General features: G+C 32.8%; 1 protein-coding gene across 19 annotated transcripts in view; it reads right to left on the bottom strand.

The window, feature by feature from the left end:
• Positions 1–17,973, bottom strand: part of Tm1 (Tropomyosin 1) — a 62,981-nt gene that overhangs the window by 19,768 nt on the left and 25,240 nt on the right. For 10 of the 19 annotated variants that reach the window (XM_074177520.1, XM_074177516.1, XM_074177508.1 and 7 more), the window contains 3 exons: positions 15,954–16,087; positions 12,021–12,138; positions 2,767–2,837 (listed from right to left, as the gene is read on the bottom strand). In XM_074177520.1, coding sequence (XP_074033621.1) covers positions 2,767–2,837; positions 12,021–12,138; positions 15,954–16,087 — 323 coding nt within the window. Of the gene's footprint in view, positions 1–2,090; positions 2,162–2,766; positions 2,838–12,020; positions 12,139–14,126; positions 14,245–15,953; positions 16,088–17,973 lie in introns of all 19 variants that reach the window. The other 9 variants (XM_074177521.1, XM_074177517.1, XM_074177518.1 and 6 more) reach the window with 1 other exon arrangement.

Genomic DNA, 17,973 nt, shown 5'->3' with positions numbered 1-17,973 from the left:
AGTACTTGGAAAGATTAATATGAAGGTATAAAACTTTGGAAACCTTCAGATAATCTAGTAGACAGAAAAAAGAACACACAAAGTTTGGAAACTATATAATCAACAGTGAAGTCAGGAAAAAGCAAGGTGAAGGTATGTTGGCCAAACTAGATCAACTATATAAACTCGTTTCATGGTACATAATACATCTCAGATTTGATGAATCAGAAAATTTATTTGTTGCCAACAAATTATATTTCAATCGGTCATAGTCAGTTATGTCTGCAAATTTTCAGAATTTAATAATAATAATACAATAGATATCAAGTTTGAGAAAATATTTTGGTTTGATAATAATAATTCGGAGAGATGATTTTGTTTGGGGTAACGTAAAATGAAAAAAATAATTTGGCAGTTGTGAAGTGTCGAAAAATAAATATTCTTGGAGGTTGATTTTTCATAAATTCCCAATTATTTTAAAAAGATTCATCAGTTGTTATCCGATGGTTTAGTATATACAAAGTCAATTTGAATGGCACAAAAACTAAATGGTTACCGAACGTCGGCAGTTTCATTACAAAAGTTGTTTCATCATGGTATCAAGGGTAAAGCTTTAGATCTCATCTTGGCAACAGAAAACAAAAAGTTTGCATCAAACATCAAACAGAAGTGTTTTACTTTGACATAGCTGATATTCATAAAGGTGTACCACAAGGAAGTGTGCTAGGTCCTTTGTTCTTCATTATTTATATAAACGATTTTTCGGAAAAAACATACTAGCACCAAACTTGTCAGTTATGCTCTGATGTATTGAATGTTGTTTCTACATCCTCAACATATTTCATTCAAAATGAATTTTTGAATACAGAACAGTTAATACTTCCATCATTATTCCAGAGTATGTGAACATGGGCCCTGAAAAGTTGAATTTTTCAAAAATGTTAGGGGTCTATCTAGATGAAAAATTAAACTTTGACGTACATATTGAGCATCTTGCAAAAAACTGGCTAGCAAATGTTATACAATTAGAATTTTGAGAAGTCACTTGAATACTGCAGCACCAAAAACAGTATACTATGGAACAGTATATCCTTTCCTCAAAGAGTTATGTTCTGGGGTGGAAGCACTAACTTGGAACGCATTTTTATTATGCAAATACTTATTAATAAAGAATATGCTTGACATGAACTTAATAGATTTTAAAAGTAATAAATTACTTACTTTATATGGAATCTATATTTATGTTTGTGTTATTTTCGTTTATGACAACAAAGAAAAATTCATTATTCATAAAAACATTCTCGAGTACTATACTAGGAACAATTCGAACCTCGTTCTTCCTAAATATAGACTAAGAAATACAGAAAGAGGACCACGCTACATAGCCATCAAACTATACAATCATTTACCACTGACAATCAGAGAAGAAGACAGACAGCATACTTTCAAAATTCTAGTTTTCGATTTGTTGTGTAACACGGAACTGTATTCGATGCAAGAATTTTTTATGGCAACTTCATGACGATTGCAGAAAACAGAAGAAGGATAGATATTAGTATTAGCCATCAAAATTTTTATAATCCTAACAAATATAAACATGACATATGCGAGAGTATATTTTCATTTTCATTATATTTTGATATCTATATATTTTAGACAAATGCGTTCATATCTGTGACACTTATCTTTTTTTTTCTATTTTTTTTCAATATTGAATTATACTAAAATGTACTCCCACGAATTTATAAACCTGTGATAATCTTTTGTTGTATTTTAGTTATATATTTATACCTTACTGACTTAAGTTTTCATATGTTCAATTCGAAAACTTCAATAAAACTATCTATCTATCTATCTATCATGGGCGGCGTGGTTACATAAACCTACACGGATTTTTTTATCAGCAGTAAAGAGTAGTTAAAAGTAATGGCTTTTATTTAGCTGTTCGGATTGACTTAGTATAGACTATACCTATTTCAGTTGGAAACGCTTTGAAAAAAACTACTTAAAACCGGGAAATGAAAATACCACTTTAGTAATACGTAATACCTCATTTCCTTTCCAATTCTGCTGTAAAAAGAATTGTAAAATTGCAAAGCACAGCTCCCTACCTGTCACTTTGTTCGGCCCTTTCTTCTGCCCTTTCCAGATCCTGCTCCATCAACACCAATTTTCGGGCGACCTGGCAACATTGCAATCATGCAGCAAGCATTGAAAAAACACGACAAAAACTGCTCATCCACAAGAAACAACAATGTGCCACGGCATTTGGTGATAAAATAGACATTCCTGGTAATGATAAACGGAAAAGTTCCTTCACTATCATTTGATGAGGAATTTTCTCAAATATTCCACCCCGTATACGAGTACCGGTGTATCGAAATTAGGTTAAATAGTGACCTTAGAAAGACAAGTTATTCTCGAGCCTTATAAGGAGTTGACGTTGCGTACTATTACAATAGATCGCTTGAAGGTCATCCAGATAATTCTTTCTATGCCGATTATTCAACCAGTTTATCTTATCCAAGATTCAAATTATGCCAATGTCAAAATACTTATTACCCATTTTCACTCGGGCTGTCGTTTATGAATAGCAGGGCACATTGATGTTTCCTTGAAGAACACAAAAAAAAAGATAAATATAAAAACATATAGCTCAGCCGCATTTCCTGTGAAGAAATCCAAGGAAAAACATCGAACAAATCATTCAAAAACACTTCAAACAAGTCTCCGAAAAACTGCATGCTGGGAAATTTCATAAACACTCAGTATAAAACCGAAACCTACGATTCACCGGCTTCAGCACGTTCTTCTGCGCGCTCCAAATCGGCTTCAACCATGGCCAACTTACGGGCTACCTAAACATACATCTTGAGTGAGTTAACAGCGAAGGAACAATTTTTGTTCGTAGGTTAATTTCAGTTTCAGGTTATAAAACAAAACGTTTTTCACAAGAGCAGACTGCAACGTATTTTTAGAAGCCTTCAAAATGTTTCTGGTGAAGACTTTTTGATGAAATTCTCAAAACGTATCAAGTACTGATGATATATCAAATAAAATATCAAATCTAATGAAATGAACTTTGAACGTTCAAGCCAGTCTCGAATATACCTACGCACTAGGTTGAATAGACTGACGCCTATCAGAAAACAACTACTCCCCTGGCTAATACCACGAAGGGCGTTGGATTATATTCGACAAGCGTCAGTGTAGATATCTTCTCAGAAATTTCCTGCATATGCAATTAGCAATACAACTGAAAGAGTCGACCTTCAATTTTGTAACGGGCACACTTGCAGACCGGTTTCGGGCTTATTAGCCACTCATCAGTGCAAGATAGTGGCCATCATCGACCTAAAGTCCAATGATATTCCATAATTGAAAATCGGAATTTTTTCAGAGTATTTAATTCCTCTTCCAAAGTTGGAGCGAACATCACAAAATGTCACTCCATCTAGTGGACGAGGTACTAACCAATTGCATATCCGAAAATTGCCCGATTCCTCTGAATAAGAGGAAGCCTACTATGTTAGCCTACTAATTTTTCAGCCCAACTGTTACGGTGTAATGTACATTGCATTGTTTTTTTCTGCTCATGTGACAGGAATATGTTAATATTATTAGATTTTTATCGAGTAGAAATTGAAAAAAACTACAATGATGTCGTACCTCAAGAACAAATACTTATCAAGATGAGACCTTTTTTTTCTCATACTTTGACACTTATAAAAATGGCATCTTTAAATTTTTATATGAATTTGTTTTGCAGTTCCCAAAAAAATGTTACTTTCCCTCATTAGTTTTGTGTGTAATTTCAATTATGACCTATTTCCTCAACTATGCCGGTTTCTCTAAAACCTAAAAATGATACTATCCCTATTTGAAATCGATGGAACAAAACTAAAATACAGGGTGTTTATTAAACATGCGGCTGAAATGTAAGCGACTATTCCTTGGACTATTCTAAGGATATTTTGTCCTTTGATGATTTTTGATAGGTCGCTTTGTTTCGACTCCCGAACTCATTCAAAAACACCAGGATCGTCAAATAGACAAAGTCAATCAGTTTCAACCTATTTGACACATACAAATGAGACATACTATTCAAATTGAATGTCTGCAGTCGTTTGTAGTAATCGGAATGTTGTTGATAGGTACAGTTTGTCAAGAATAGGAAAAAGTTTCAAAATCAAAGTCAGTCGAATTTGTCTGTTGTGAAGTGGGCATCGCGGGTTAACCGAGTGTACAGTCCGAGCAGAAATAAAGCGTAAATAGTACAATTTGAGTGTTGTAAATTAACCAGGATTGAGTTTGAATCAAACCTAAACCGTAAAGTGCTACAAGTCAAACGAGGGAAATTATAGCCAATGTAATTTTTTTATGCAACGAGAAGGGACAGAAAATAAACATATAAAGGACTTTTAAAAAGTTCAAGAAAGAGCTGGCGTAAGTTTAAGCAGTATACAAAAAACTTTAAAGGAAATGAAATCGATTGGGAATGGAGAAGCCGCTGCTTTTTTGACACCAAATTTTTGCCGCATGTTTAATAAACCCTCCGTATATCAGAAGCCAAATTGTGATAAAACAAGTTTCACAAGTGATTAGTCATAGTTATCAAAAAATTCTAAGGTAGTATTGTACCACACATTTTTCTAGAAATAATGAAATCACAATCTTTATTACGCACATTCAATCTAATAAGTGACGTTTCACGAGATAACAACCTTAATCTGGTGATATTCAATATATCATAATATAATCATTTTTGGCGTACTGAGACTACCTTAAACAACTTTTTTTTGTGTCGAATTTTGTCTCACGTTTGATACGTTGAAATCATAGTTAATATGACATGCAAGCGAAGGTCTTTAAGAAGTTGGAAAAACATATACAGGGTCTTCCGAAACAAGTGTTATGAAGCCATATGCACAAAATCATATTCGGATTTTTCTTTCTTTCAAACTCGGGCTTGTTCTGATCTTCAACGTCATCGAAAATATTTTTCTTTTCTATGAAAAACAAAGAAAATAACTCTAGTATTATCCACAATTTTCATCATCAATCCCAGACAAAGGTGATGTGGCAAGAACATACATTAACATAAATTTTATACTGAGTGCTGTGTATGATAGATGGAAATCAACTCAACATAGTTTGTACATTTTCACAGCTGGAAATTAATGTGTAATAGCTATTTTCCAAGTATGTAAGTCGTGGTATATACCTATATATATTATAGACGTCGCATTTCTAGAATACATGACAATCGTATGAACCTACAATCCACAACAAACAAACCTTCAAAATAGTTTCTGACACAATGGAATCTAAAAATATTAAATTATAGAGGACAGATTTGGTTTGCTACGAGATGAATATGACGAATGTATGAAGATTAATATAGTTTCAGAAAAATTCAAGCAAAAATAAAAAGTTTTTCAGCTTGTTCAATTGACGAACTATTTATTTTTAGAAATTAATATTGAATATAGGATAGGGAATAATATAGACATCTACAAAAAACAAACCACGCAATACATAAAGAAAAATGAAAATTCTCCATACAAGCAGTAAGAAAAAGGAGATTAATTTGTTTGAAGAATTGGGAATAAATTAATTGAATGAAAACCCAAATTTCAAAACCTCAATGACCAATTAGAAACATGCAGCTCCCCCTTTTGAATTTGTTAATTTTGGCAACTAGTTTAAGTTCGATTGGTATTTGGAGCAATCTACAAGTTGTGTTTTTAGATCAATAGTCCCTAATTTTGATGTATCATGATTGTCCTGGTATCTCAGATAAGGTGTTGATAAATCAGGTAACATTTTTGTTACTTCAGGTACCTATTGCAGGTATCTATAAAGGGCATTGACCATATCATTGTATATTTAAGGATTTGTTTGTCAATCTCCATCAATTTACTTGAAAATGGTATAGTAAACGTAAACAAATAAAAAATCTTAGAAGAAATTAGACAAAAGGTGTTTTCCCTATCCTATATCCAGAATTATATTTATTATTGGTCACACTGATGTGGAGTATTTTCATAAACAAGAAACTATTGTCTTGTAAAATTTACCCCAAAACATTTGCCGTCGAAGATTACCTCAGGAAAAAAGTGTTTATTATCTTTACAAGGCTAAAATTAGGAAGCAAGATATTATAACTTAGAAGGATTTTCACAAAGAGATTAGTTACTATTCTGGCTATATTTTTCATTAATTTTTTTATTGCAGTTTACTGCATTGTTGTTGTATGCACTTTGAAGAATTTTACAAAAAGTTTGCCATCAACGATTATTTTTAAACATGTATATGTACATATGAAAGATGAATGAACTATCATTATTCTTATAAGAATAATCAATAATATGTTGAACACAAGTCACACCTACCATTTTACTCAACTCTATCAATATTCCAAAAAGTTTCTGTCAATTTACAATTCATCTAAAACTCATTTTATTCTATAGGTTAAAAATCGAACAAATTTTTCTTCATCAAAATCGATTTTGAACTCAAAAATACCAAGTTTTTACAGATTTTAATTCAAATTAGGGATGTTTCTACTATTCTGAAATGACCGAACCGAAAAGCTGGCATTGAAACACTTTCCAAACCACAAAGTTCTTCATATCTCAACTTCCACTCATTTCGAAAGACCCCGTAATTAGCGAAATCCAAACTTCGAAGAAACCTCCAAACAGAAACCTAAAAAGCTATCATGGAACATACTCATCATATTCGTAGCCTCAAACAATGTCTGTCCGAACACAATCCCAATAGTTAATTAAAATTAATCAATTACCAGTCCCGCTAATTAACAGTAACACTCGCGACTTCTTGATTTAACGAACGAACTGTGTAAATTCGATGAACGGTAATCAAAATTATTCGCCGAACAATACTTATAACAATGGTTTAGAACAACAACTATATAATATAAGAACGATACAAAAATATCTCGCTTTGTTAATAATTTAACTATTTTCGTATTTACATTGTGTACAGTATATTTTCTTGTTAAACTTGTACAGTATGTACATAAACAATATAGTACTTCAACTGGTATATTATACATACATTGTTAAATATCTACAACGAGAATGAAAAAAAAATCATTTAGCTTCAAAAGCTGCGAAACCTGAGACTCGTCTATTTTAAATATGGATACTATTTCAAAACAGTTCAAATTCTCTAAATTATAAATTGGGAGAACTGAAAATTGACGAATGATTTGTACTGTACATGGATATAATAGTCAGTCCTTTGTCAATCAGTATGTCAAACAACTGGATACAGCAGAGACTATATCAATAGTTTGGCTCTCAAATGACTTCACGGTGGATATGACTTTGTTTATATTGCTTGATTTAAATGAGCTGTTACGGGTGCGATTAAGTGCAGGTAGCCAAACTTCATTTATGTTAAAGACCTCGTTAGGCAGACCCCCCTAGGTGCAGACGACGGAAACAATGGCATCAATTTTTTCAAAACAAAATACTGCATGTTTCTACATATTATAATACATACTGGAACTTTATGACTAGTTAACGAAAAAACAACATTAACAGAATGTTTATAAGATACTGTCGAGTGCGGTTTTTCCCTCAAGTAATGAATCCATCGTTTTTTATAAATTTGAGAAAACAAAAAAAACAAATTTTTTCTGGTAGTGTTTTATGCAATTGACAAATCTGAGATTGGTACAACTGCTTCGCACGAATATTACAACAACTTTGAATGGAATTTGAATTAATACACGAAATAAGTAAGCTGCTGCTTATTCTTCACTTAATTAGCCAAGTGAGTACTTCTGATTCATAAAATGTATAACTTTTCAAAAATAAGTTAGTTTTAGACGATTCACTATAAATATAGTTGAAAAAAGCAGTAGTACCAACGTACATTTTAAACCTCAAAGTTGTCAGCTCTGACAAAAGATAAATTTCTTCATGGAAAAGTAATTTCTGCGGAAAAAAGTATGTAGCAAGGTGGAACAATGTATAAAGGCGGTGATAAATAAAATCATGTATATTCCGATCGTTTTCTGTGCAAAAAAGAAGGCGGAATGTAACCTTCTTTTGATCTCGTGTCCTGTTCAGTCAACATTCCGAATATTCACCATCTTATTTCTGTTGCTGCATTCAAAACGTGCGAAACTGACGAATGGGTTTTCTAAACATAACCTCAATTGAGGTTATTAGTCTCAGAAATTTACAATTAAACAACTACAAACACAGCAAACCCCAAAACGGACATAACCTATGTTTCACAATATGAACATAACCCATGTTTCACATTCAGTTGTTTTTCTCTGCCGTTTATCGTTTGAAATTCTTATTATAAGAGATAAAATATTTGAAGATATTCCTTTAAAGAACCTTATCAGCCCCATCAGATTGGTATTGGATTAGGAATTATTTGTTTTTGGGTTATGGTTTCAATTGATCACAATAATATTGTGAATAACCTCCTTTTCAGAAATATATTTCCGATTTTATATACCATTCAACAGTAAACTTGAGAAAGACTTAAAAATTATCAACGTTACGTACATACAAATCATTCCCAATTATCGTTCTGAAGAGATTTTTCCATATTTTGAATAAAAAGCTGCCGCATATTCTCGGGCTACTTTAACGCCATCGTCAACAATGAAAAACACGATTAAAATAATGATAATACATCGATAAGACACTGTTATCACAATTAGAAACTTGCCTCACTGAATAGTCACAAAAAATTAATGACCATTGAAGTAAATGTGCGATAATGGTGTACGTTTAAAAACTTGTATGGATTTCAACTAGGTATATAACGAATACATTATTTAAAAATTGATTAGTTGAAAGTGCAAAATAATTGTGCCGCACATTTGTTTTTCTTTTGAACTCAAAATTAATGCAGTTCAATAAAAACTTTTGAAAATTATCCGGTCAAATTAGACTAAAAAATAAGAGTGAAGGTACATTTACAACAAACTGCAAACGCGTGTAATTATTCAAAACATAGTTAAAAAAAAATAAATTATTCGAGGTCAAAGGTCAAAAATGTCGAAAAAATTGTTTTTTCGCGATTTTCAGGAACACGGTAAGTTTTATCATAAAATAACCTCGAATAAAAATTGTAGGTCATAAAATTCTCTACAAAAAATGTGTCAATACTTTTTTTCTTAGGGCTACCGTTTCTGAGATACGACTAGTCAATCAGTTGTAATCGTCATTATATGCATGAGTATGCCACGTATATACATCTCTGAGGTGCCTAACGATGCCGACGTACTGATTATTGAAACAGCTATAGAGCAATTTAATTTGACAAATACAACTATTGTTGTTGGTGAAGATGTAGGCTTACTCGTACTTCTTACTGCTCGAACTCCACCTGAAAAAACTATTTTCTTTCCAAAGCCAGGAAAAGCTCAAAGTCAAACCGAAATATATTCGTCAAAAAGTTCATCTACTTTTGCAAAGAGTCAAAATCATGTACTATTTTTACACGCAATAACTGGCTGTGATACGACGTCTGCATTTTACATCAGGGGTAAAGCAACAGTCTTTAAAAATGTTTGAAAAACAAGATTCAGTAAAATGTGTTGAAGTTTTCAAAAAAAGCAATTCGACTGAACAAGAAATTATCACCAACGGGATTCAGTTTCTTCTTTCTATGTACAAAGCTCCGAAAAAAAACCACCTGCTTAGATAAGTATCGATATGCACGTTTCGTAAAAAAACACTAAAAATAAGAAACAGGTGCAATTAGCTTGTCTTCCTCCAACCTCAGTTGCTGCTCATCAACATCTTTTCCGGGTATATTACCAAGTTCAAGTGTGGCTTGGTTATCAGCTAGACCCAAAAGACTGGGCTTAGAAGTTGGTCGACAATGCATTAGAACCTATTTACAGTTTACTCCCACCTGCGCCGGAAAAACTGCTGAACACAATTTTTGCAACTGTAAAAAGGGTGCAGCGCTAAATGTGGTTGTGAAGAAGTTGGACTGTTGTGTTCTCTGGCATGTACACATTGTCAAGGCCAGTCATGTTCTAATGCTGAATCACCAATAGTGGAGGATTTATTTGACGAGGAAACATGCGATACATCACTCTTGACGCAGTTTACCTACACCCAGGATGAACATCAAGAAGAAGAAGATCAAGAAGAAGAAGACCAAGAAGAAGAAGAAGACCAAGAAGAAGAAGAAGACCAAGAAGAAGAAGAAGACCAAGAAGAAGAAGACCAAGAAGAAGAAGAAGACCAAGAAGAAGAAGAAGACCAAGAAGAAGAAGAAGACCAAGAAGAAGAAGAAGAAGACCAAGAAGAAGAAGATCAAGAAGAAGAAGACCAAGAAGAAGAAGAAGACCAAGAAGAAGAAAGACAAGAAGAAGTATATAAAGGTTATGACTCAGACGAATAAAATTTTACATTTTTTTAATTTCAATCGCTTTTATAATTTCCAACCCTTCCTAATATATTTTATTATGCAAGTTTTCAATTTGACAGAATCTCAACAGACATGTGGAACAGGCCTACTGGGGAAACCACGTTGAAAAAAAAACGCGCTAAGTACACTACCTCATAGATGACGTGGAAACGTGTGCATATAATGACGATTACAACTTTTACAACTTTTTTACTCTTTGTATCTCAGAAACGGTGGCTCTAAGAAAAAAAGTATTGCTACATTTTTTGTAGAGAATTTTATGACCTACAATTTTTCTCTGAGGTTATTTTATGATAAAACTTACCGTTTTCCTGAAAATCGCGGTAAACCAAATTTTTTTCGAGATTTTTGACCTTTAACCTCGAATAAATTTTTTTCCAGGCATCGCAATCATTCGGAATTTTAAAATCTTGTTTTTAACTATGTTTTGAACAATTACACGCGTTTGCAGCTTGTAAATTTATGTACCTTCCAATGTCTAGATTGACCGGATAAAAATTCTGTTCTGCAAGTACTTAAATGTATGCTTTTCTGTTTGTTTACTGATTTTTTATATATTTTTTATTTGGGGTGAGTTTTAAACACTTCAGTTGCTCACATGAAATTGATGCATTGGTACCACCCTGTATAATACCAACTATTCTGCCTTGATTGTTGTAGTTTTCAAATTTCGATTAATGTTGAACATTGCGGTGGTTCATGAGACCATCAACACAGCAAACAAAAAAACGAGCGAAATGGTGTTATTGAACATCAAACTCAAATCAACATAGAATGATATCTGTAAATAGAGTATTTTACTCAATAATATAATTTTATTCGAATATAAATACTTTGAAAAATTCATAATAATCAAATATTTGGTGTCTTGTTTTCATAAATAGATATGCTAAAAACATCAATCGTCGATACGAAACACTGTTGATAAATATTCTATACCGGGTGAATCCGAAAAATGCCTATCCTTTGACAATAATTATGGTTCAATATATCACTAGATGGCGTTTGAAATTTAAGATTTTCACAGATGAATTCATGGCTACCATTCAATTTCTTTATAGCTAGAGAAATTTAATATGTTTGTAAATATTGCTTTCAGATTGTGTAAACACAAAATTAATTTTGAAATACATTCCCAGAACTTCTGAATCGTTTTTCAATTAAAAGAAATTTTCTCGTCCACAAAAATCACCCGATTTAGAACTCGAGTATTTTTTTTGTAAGCTGGATCGTCTTGCAAATCGAAAAATCGGACGGATATACAGTCTCAAGCTCGAAATCAACTCTGAAATCACAAAAATCACAAAACCCCGGAAAAACGAAGGGCACATTATCAAACCAGACGACGTTTCACCGCACTTTTCACTATCCCCCTTCAGACCGAAATCGTAAAAGAGCGCCGCATGATGATGGTAGGTTCCACGACGTCGAAAACAAAACAACAACTACAAAAACACTTCTGCGCACATCATGTGATTGCAAACAACTCTGCGCATCGTTAGTAAACCCCGACAATTTTTGCTGACGTTATTATTGATTTATATCGAATTAGTAGGGCACAAATCAGCAGAACTCAAGTCGAAAATATTTTTAAGAACCTCATCGTATTTTTTGTCGGCTTCTTCAGCAAGGAATCTGGCCTCCTTCAGCTGGTTCTCGAGGGCGTCCATACGCTCCTCATCTGCCAGAGAACGGTTCTCTAAGACTTTGCGTTGCCTGGGGTCGGAAGGAAATATTTAAAATACAATAAACGGGGACAAAAATGGGGTCAAAACTCAGTGTGGGATTCTTTCGAATATACCGGAGAAAGAGATACATTAATTACTGTTTTTCCAACATCTATATTTTCATGGCAAGTGGAGATAAAAGATAGTTGATGTTTACAATTTTATTAACAACTTTTCGAGGACAACTTTTCCCTCTTCGGGCTACAACTTTATTTAGCTATATATTTTCACAAAGACTTTTATGAAAAATGTTTTCTGTATTTTTAAATTATGACTGCTTCCTCCAGAGTATTTGCAAATCATTGGGGTTCGTTTTGAAGTTTTTGAAATTCTCTTTATGGTAGTTATAAATTCTGCGTAATAATTCAAAAAAATACATTTTTATATTTCTTGTTTAGCTGCTTTCTTACTACACTAACGGGTCATCTAAAAAAATTGAAATTTGGGATGATGGAATTGATGCATGAATACTTTATTTTGAAGTGAAATTGACAGATGAAACTTTCAAGATGGCGACTGGGTGCAAGAAAATAATCTGGAGCAGGCAGTCATAATTTAAAAATACTGAAAACATCAGTTATCACTGATCAAGATTGAATTCTGCATCAAATGGGAAATCACAACCAGGATTACTATCTCCAAAAGAAATGCCTCACCAACAATTAGTAAAACAAAGGGGAAAAACATTTCGTTTGAAAAAAAAATTACAATCTCACTGGTATATTTCAAAATTATTATTCGAGAACACAATTAATAACAAGATTGAGGATAATTATAGAAATGATTTGAGAGATAATGAACCATTCGAATCGGTTAACTGTTCTCAATATTTCGCAACAATAATTTTCAATGTTTGCTTTATTTTAACATAACCACATTGTAGTAAATATTTTCATTATTAGTATCGCCTACAGGCGAGAACATGATAAAGATGAAACAATTTTTGCCTCTAGAATTAACACCACAAACAGATAAATTGATATCTGGAGTGAATAAAATCATTTCCATTCGAACTTTAATTTCTGATAATCTTCCTCCGATAAATTCGACGAATATCTTATTTTGCAACACCACAAAAGATACAGGTCAGTAGTTATGTTAGTTGATCCTACCATAGAGGGAATTTTTTCAGATAGTGTTATCAAAGAACTTGTGGAAATCTATTAAACTTGATAAAATATATTGGACTTTATTCATTATTATTGATCAAATGAGAGATTCAGTTCATTTCAAATTAATTTTCATAATCATCAACACAAAACATATTTCTCTTGCCTGATCAGTGTGTAAAGGGCAGGTAGCAAAGCTTTATTCCTGTTAATATTCCCTTGCTTTCCTTTGCTCTGGGAAAGCAGCTCTGGGTTCTATCAATAGCTTTGACACAGCTGACTGAAGAAACTTTCAACAGAGAACTTTGCACATAATTTGAAAAATTTTGAACCAGATCCCACTTTCAAAAACAAACTGGTTTGTCAAACCAAACTTTATGCTAGTCTAAATTGCTGGACATCAAATTAAGTTTATGTTTCATTTTTGGGTAATGTAAAATTATTTTCTTATAGTTCTTATGTACGGTAGAAGATTCTATTCGTAAAAAGTGCTTATAGTCTGATAATTAACACTCTCTAGGACCATATGTCTTGGGCAACTTTTGCTTCTCATTGACAACACTTCCAAATTTGGGAAAAACAACTATGATTCACAATGTGAAATCACGAGTTTCTTTCAAATAACCAACATAAATGAACGTATCTGTATCTTTTATTGGCGTTACTGACGTGAACTTTCACTATTGATTTGAAAACGCCTGAAAGAGAAAATATACAGGATGTTCAAGCCGCTTGGTCCACCGCTCCTAGAATATAATTCGAGAAACATCGAAAGCGTCAAAAATAAATGAGGTCAAGAACAATAATGAAAATATTAAAACTCTCGACCGGCATCAAATATTAGTAAGCAAAGGAGGTTGTTCTATACCTCTTCGTATTTTTTATCGGCTTCTTCCGCTATAAGTTTGGCTTGAGCTAACTGCTGTTCCAGAAGAGACACCCTGTCGTCCTCCATGTTCGTCCTGTTTTCTAAGGCTTTGCGTATCCTGTTCGACGAATTAGTTGGAGATTATTGGAAAAAACACAACACACAATTAGAAATTTAGCGACAGGTCAAGATGGTTTTGGCTACCAAACTGGAAATAGCAGGTGTATAGAAGAACATTGAATATTGTTTTTGGAATAAGGATTTTAAAATAATTTCATCTAGTATCGTAAAAATTATTCAATAATTTTACATTGGGCTGTCAAAGGACTAGGATATTTTTCACAGTTCGCAAAAAAGATATATTCGCAATGATGAATCCAAATTATCAGTTACTGCAATATCTGTACTAGATGATCAGATGAATAAATGACTTATTAACTATAATGTGTGGTGTTCAGGAAAAATTGAAATGCATAATTTCAGTACCCAGTAAATATCAAGTATATTTTTCCTGGCCAAGTTGACACCACCGCTAATAACAGCCTCTGTTAATAAATCAATAACAGTCTCAGTAATTAAACTAATTACAGCCTCAGTTCATAAACTAATAGCAGCCCCTAGTAATCAACTAATAACAATCTCTGGTGATAACAATAACAGCCTGTTCATAATTACAACCAAAAACAGCCTCTGTTGATAATAATAACTAATAACAGCCTCTTTTCATAATGAGAGCCTCTGCTAATAACATCCTCCGTTAATAAAAACAGCCACTAATAATAATAACAGCCACTAATAATAATAACAGCCTCTGTTAATAATAACAGCCTATGTTAATAATAACAGCCTCTGTTAATAATAACAGCCTTTGCTAATAAAAATAGCCTCTGTTGAAGAACTAATAACAGTCTCTTTTAATAACAGCTATAAATTCATTATCAGATCATTAAATGAAAAAAAATCACTTTTAATTTAATCAATTTTTCTGGGATTTCTGCCAAAATTTATAGAAATGAAACTGTAAAATCAGGTAATAACTGAATGACCTTTGAATTTATCGTGGGGCACTTGAGGTAGCCAAATATTCACCATCTTGACTGTTCATAAGTTGGTGGTGTGACGAGCATAATGAAAACACTGAATTCCAAACTAGCTGACTACTTTTAAAAAGGTCTATCTCATAGATCCCCTTCAGCTAGACATTCAACACTATGTGCCAAAACTATTCACTGGGTTTGTTGGGTGTGGTCCGACGTTTCATCTACAACTGCAGTAGACATTATCAAACATCATGTGGCAACGGGCGTAATATTTTGCTAACAAACTTGAAAAATTGATTCGACATAGTTTTCATTTGGTTTAGAGAGTTAACACTCTTTCATTCAAGGATTTATTCGACAAGAACCCTTCAAATTTATTTACACCCAAAAAAAATCACTTTTTTTCGACGACAAGGTTATTATTAGAGTTGAAAAAAAAAACTTGTATTGGACTATTTTCAGGATAATTTTATGTAATTTTCCTGAGACTTTTATAAACGACAAAGGGATAGTTAAGAACTTACGTCATTTATAGAAAAAAATCTAGTTTACCACACAATACGAGTTTCTGAGAATTTTACAAAGAAGAAATTGATAATTTAGATCTGAAAACGGGTAATGAGCAACGGAACTAGTAAATTACCGATTACGCTGACCCTGCACACTATTTTTCTAGACTAGAGAGCAAGTTCAGTATCGTTACACCACCAACTATAAATATTAGTGTTGCGAGTGACAAAAAACAAGACAGGAACTAATTTCTCTCCAAATTCTATCGTCGACAAACCTTTCGCTTTCGTCAGCAGCTTGAGATGCTTCGGCCAGTTTGGCAGTGGCTGTGGCTAAACGTTCTTCGGAACGTTCCAAGTCTTCTTCCAAAAGTTGGATACGACGGTTGAGGGCAGCGACTTCAGATTCAGCCTGCAACAAAGAAAAAAACAGATCAGTTATGTAACGGAACTGGTATAAAGAAGTCTGGTGTGTTAGAAATTTGAAGTTTTAATTCCCATTTTTTCGCTGTTTGAGAAAAAAGTAATTGCTATTTATGAAAGGAACTTGCAACCAGGGATATATTACAAACAATGACTTTGGAGGTGGTACTTCGAGTGTGGATGCAACTCAATATTTTAACAATTTCGTGAAATTATTCTAGGTTGATACTTTCAAGAGGTAAAACGGTCGCCATAGTTCAAATGATAGACCATGTAGCTAACCTGATTTGACGCTCATAGACTTATTGCCGGGTAATCGTTACTACTGAACTCTAACAGAGTCTACAATTTTTTATAGTTCAGTTCTATTGTTAATTGTGGATTGTTAACGTAATACATATAAAAAATTAGAATATTCACAACTTTCAATTCACTAGCCAGTGGATATGATCCTTCTCGAAGGAACCACTCCACAAAAAAGTAAACTATGATTTTGACTTGAAAAAAAAATATTTTGCAAAGGCAAAAACATTAACGAAAACCTACAAAAATCCCAAAAAATTGAAACTATCTCTGGATAAAAGTGTTTAATGTAGGTCTATATTTCTGCAGAATCATGTTCATTCTGTATTTGAGCTATTTTAATGATTTGTACTCTATTTGTGACCCATTTTTAATGGAAACACCCCCCTAAAATTTGAAGTTGTAAGTCGATTTTAATATATTTTTTTTAAATGTCAAGTACTAAAAGGTCTACCTTGGGACAAAATTTGAAATGTTCATTAAAGTTTCAGAGCATAACGATATTTTTTCTTAGTCGAAAATCGGGATTTTTTATTAGCGATTTTTTTATTGGAAAAATAACTACGCCACTGGATTCAGAGTGCCTCTAAACAGGTGTGACCAAAATTTCATGAAAAAATATTTATTATTAACAAAAATTCGAAAACTCGCACAGCTAACAGTCACAATATATCATTTTTTTATGATTTCAACAATAAAGTGCTGCCAGATGAAAAAAAAAGCGTAAATATTTTTAATGAAAATAACGGAATTACAGTCACAATTCAACTAACAATGAAGCAAAAAAATTTAATAAAAGTAACTAATAACTAATTATTGAAATGTTTCGATTCAGTGCAACAATTAATTCTAACTCATATTCTAGTAGCCTCTACTAATCCACCACGTATTTCGATACATGTGTCGTAGCGCTTACGAATGTTTCTTTGATCATTCCTGTCATTCCTGTTTCGTCTTTATACAGGATTACTTTTTAACATCATTTTTGATACTGCACCAGTTTCATTGAATATTTCATTTAGTTTATTTACCGTACCGCAGCTAATACGAGGACGATCTGGATGTCTCTCATTAAATAACCTCTCTAGCACTTCTAACGTCATCTCCCGAAAGGCGTACAATTTCAATTTTCTCTCTTCTCTCTTGGCTCAATCTTGCAGCCATGACACAAAATAATCCGAAGAACTGTAAGGTGAATATTGTTAACAATAGTACACTTAAATCCTTCACAAGTGTCAAACTGTAATATCATTTCCATGGCAACTAAGATTTAAATTGAAATATTAGGTCTTAGTTTTAGTTAATTCGCGTGAAAACTTGAATGGAATTCCGTTATTTTCATTAAAAATATTTACGCTAGTTGTTTTTTTTCATCTGGCGGCACTTTATTGTTGAAATCATAAAAAAAATATTCTCATGGCTATATCATCGCTATTAAAAAATCCCGATTTTCGATTAAGAAAAAATATCGTAGTATGCCCTGAAACTTTAATAAGCATTTCAAATTTTGTTCCAAGGTAGACCTTTTAGTACTTGACATTCCTCAAACTGTTTGAGTTTGAGGAGTGCCCA

This window comes from Leptinotarsa decemlineata, unplaced genomic scaffold, assembly GCF_025532065.1.
Source record: "Leptinotarsa decemlineata unplaced genomic scaffold, Ldec_3_MD MMD2_tig00002974_RagTag_RagTag, whole genome shotgun sequence".
In the NCBI taxonomy this organism is placed as follows: domain Eukaryota; kingdom Metazoa; phylum Arthropoda; class Insecta; order Coleoptera; family Chrysomelidae; genus Leptinotarsa; species Leptinotarsa decemlineata.
Note: the sequence above shows the minus strand (reverse complement) of the source record. Positions and strands in the feature narration are given on the sequence as shown.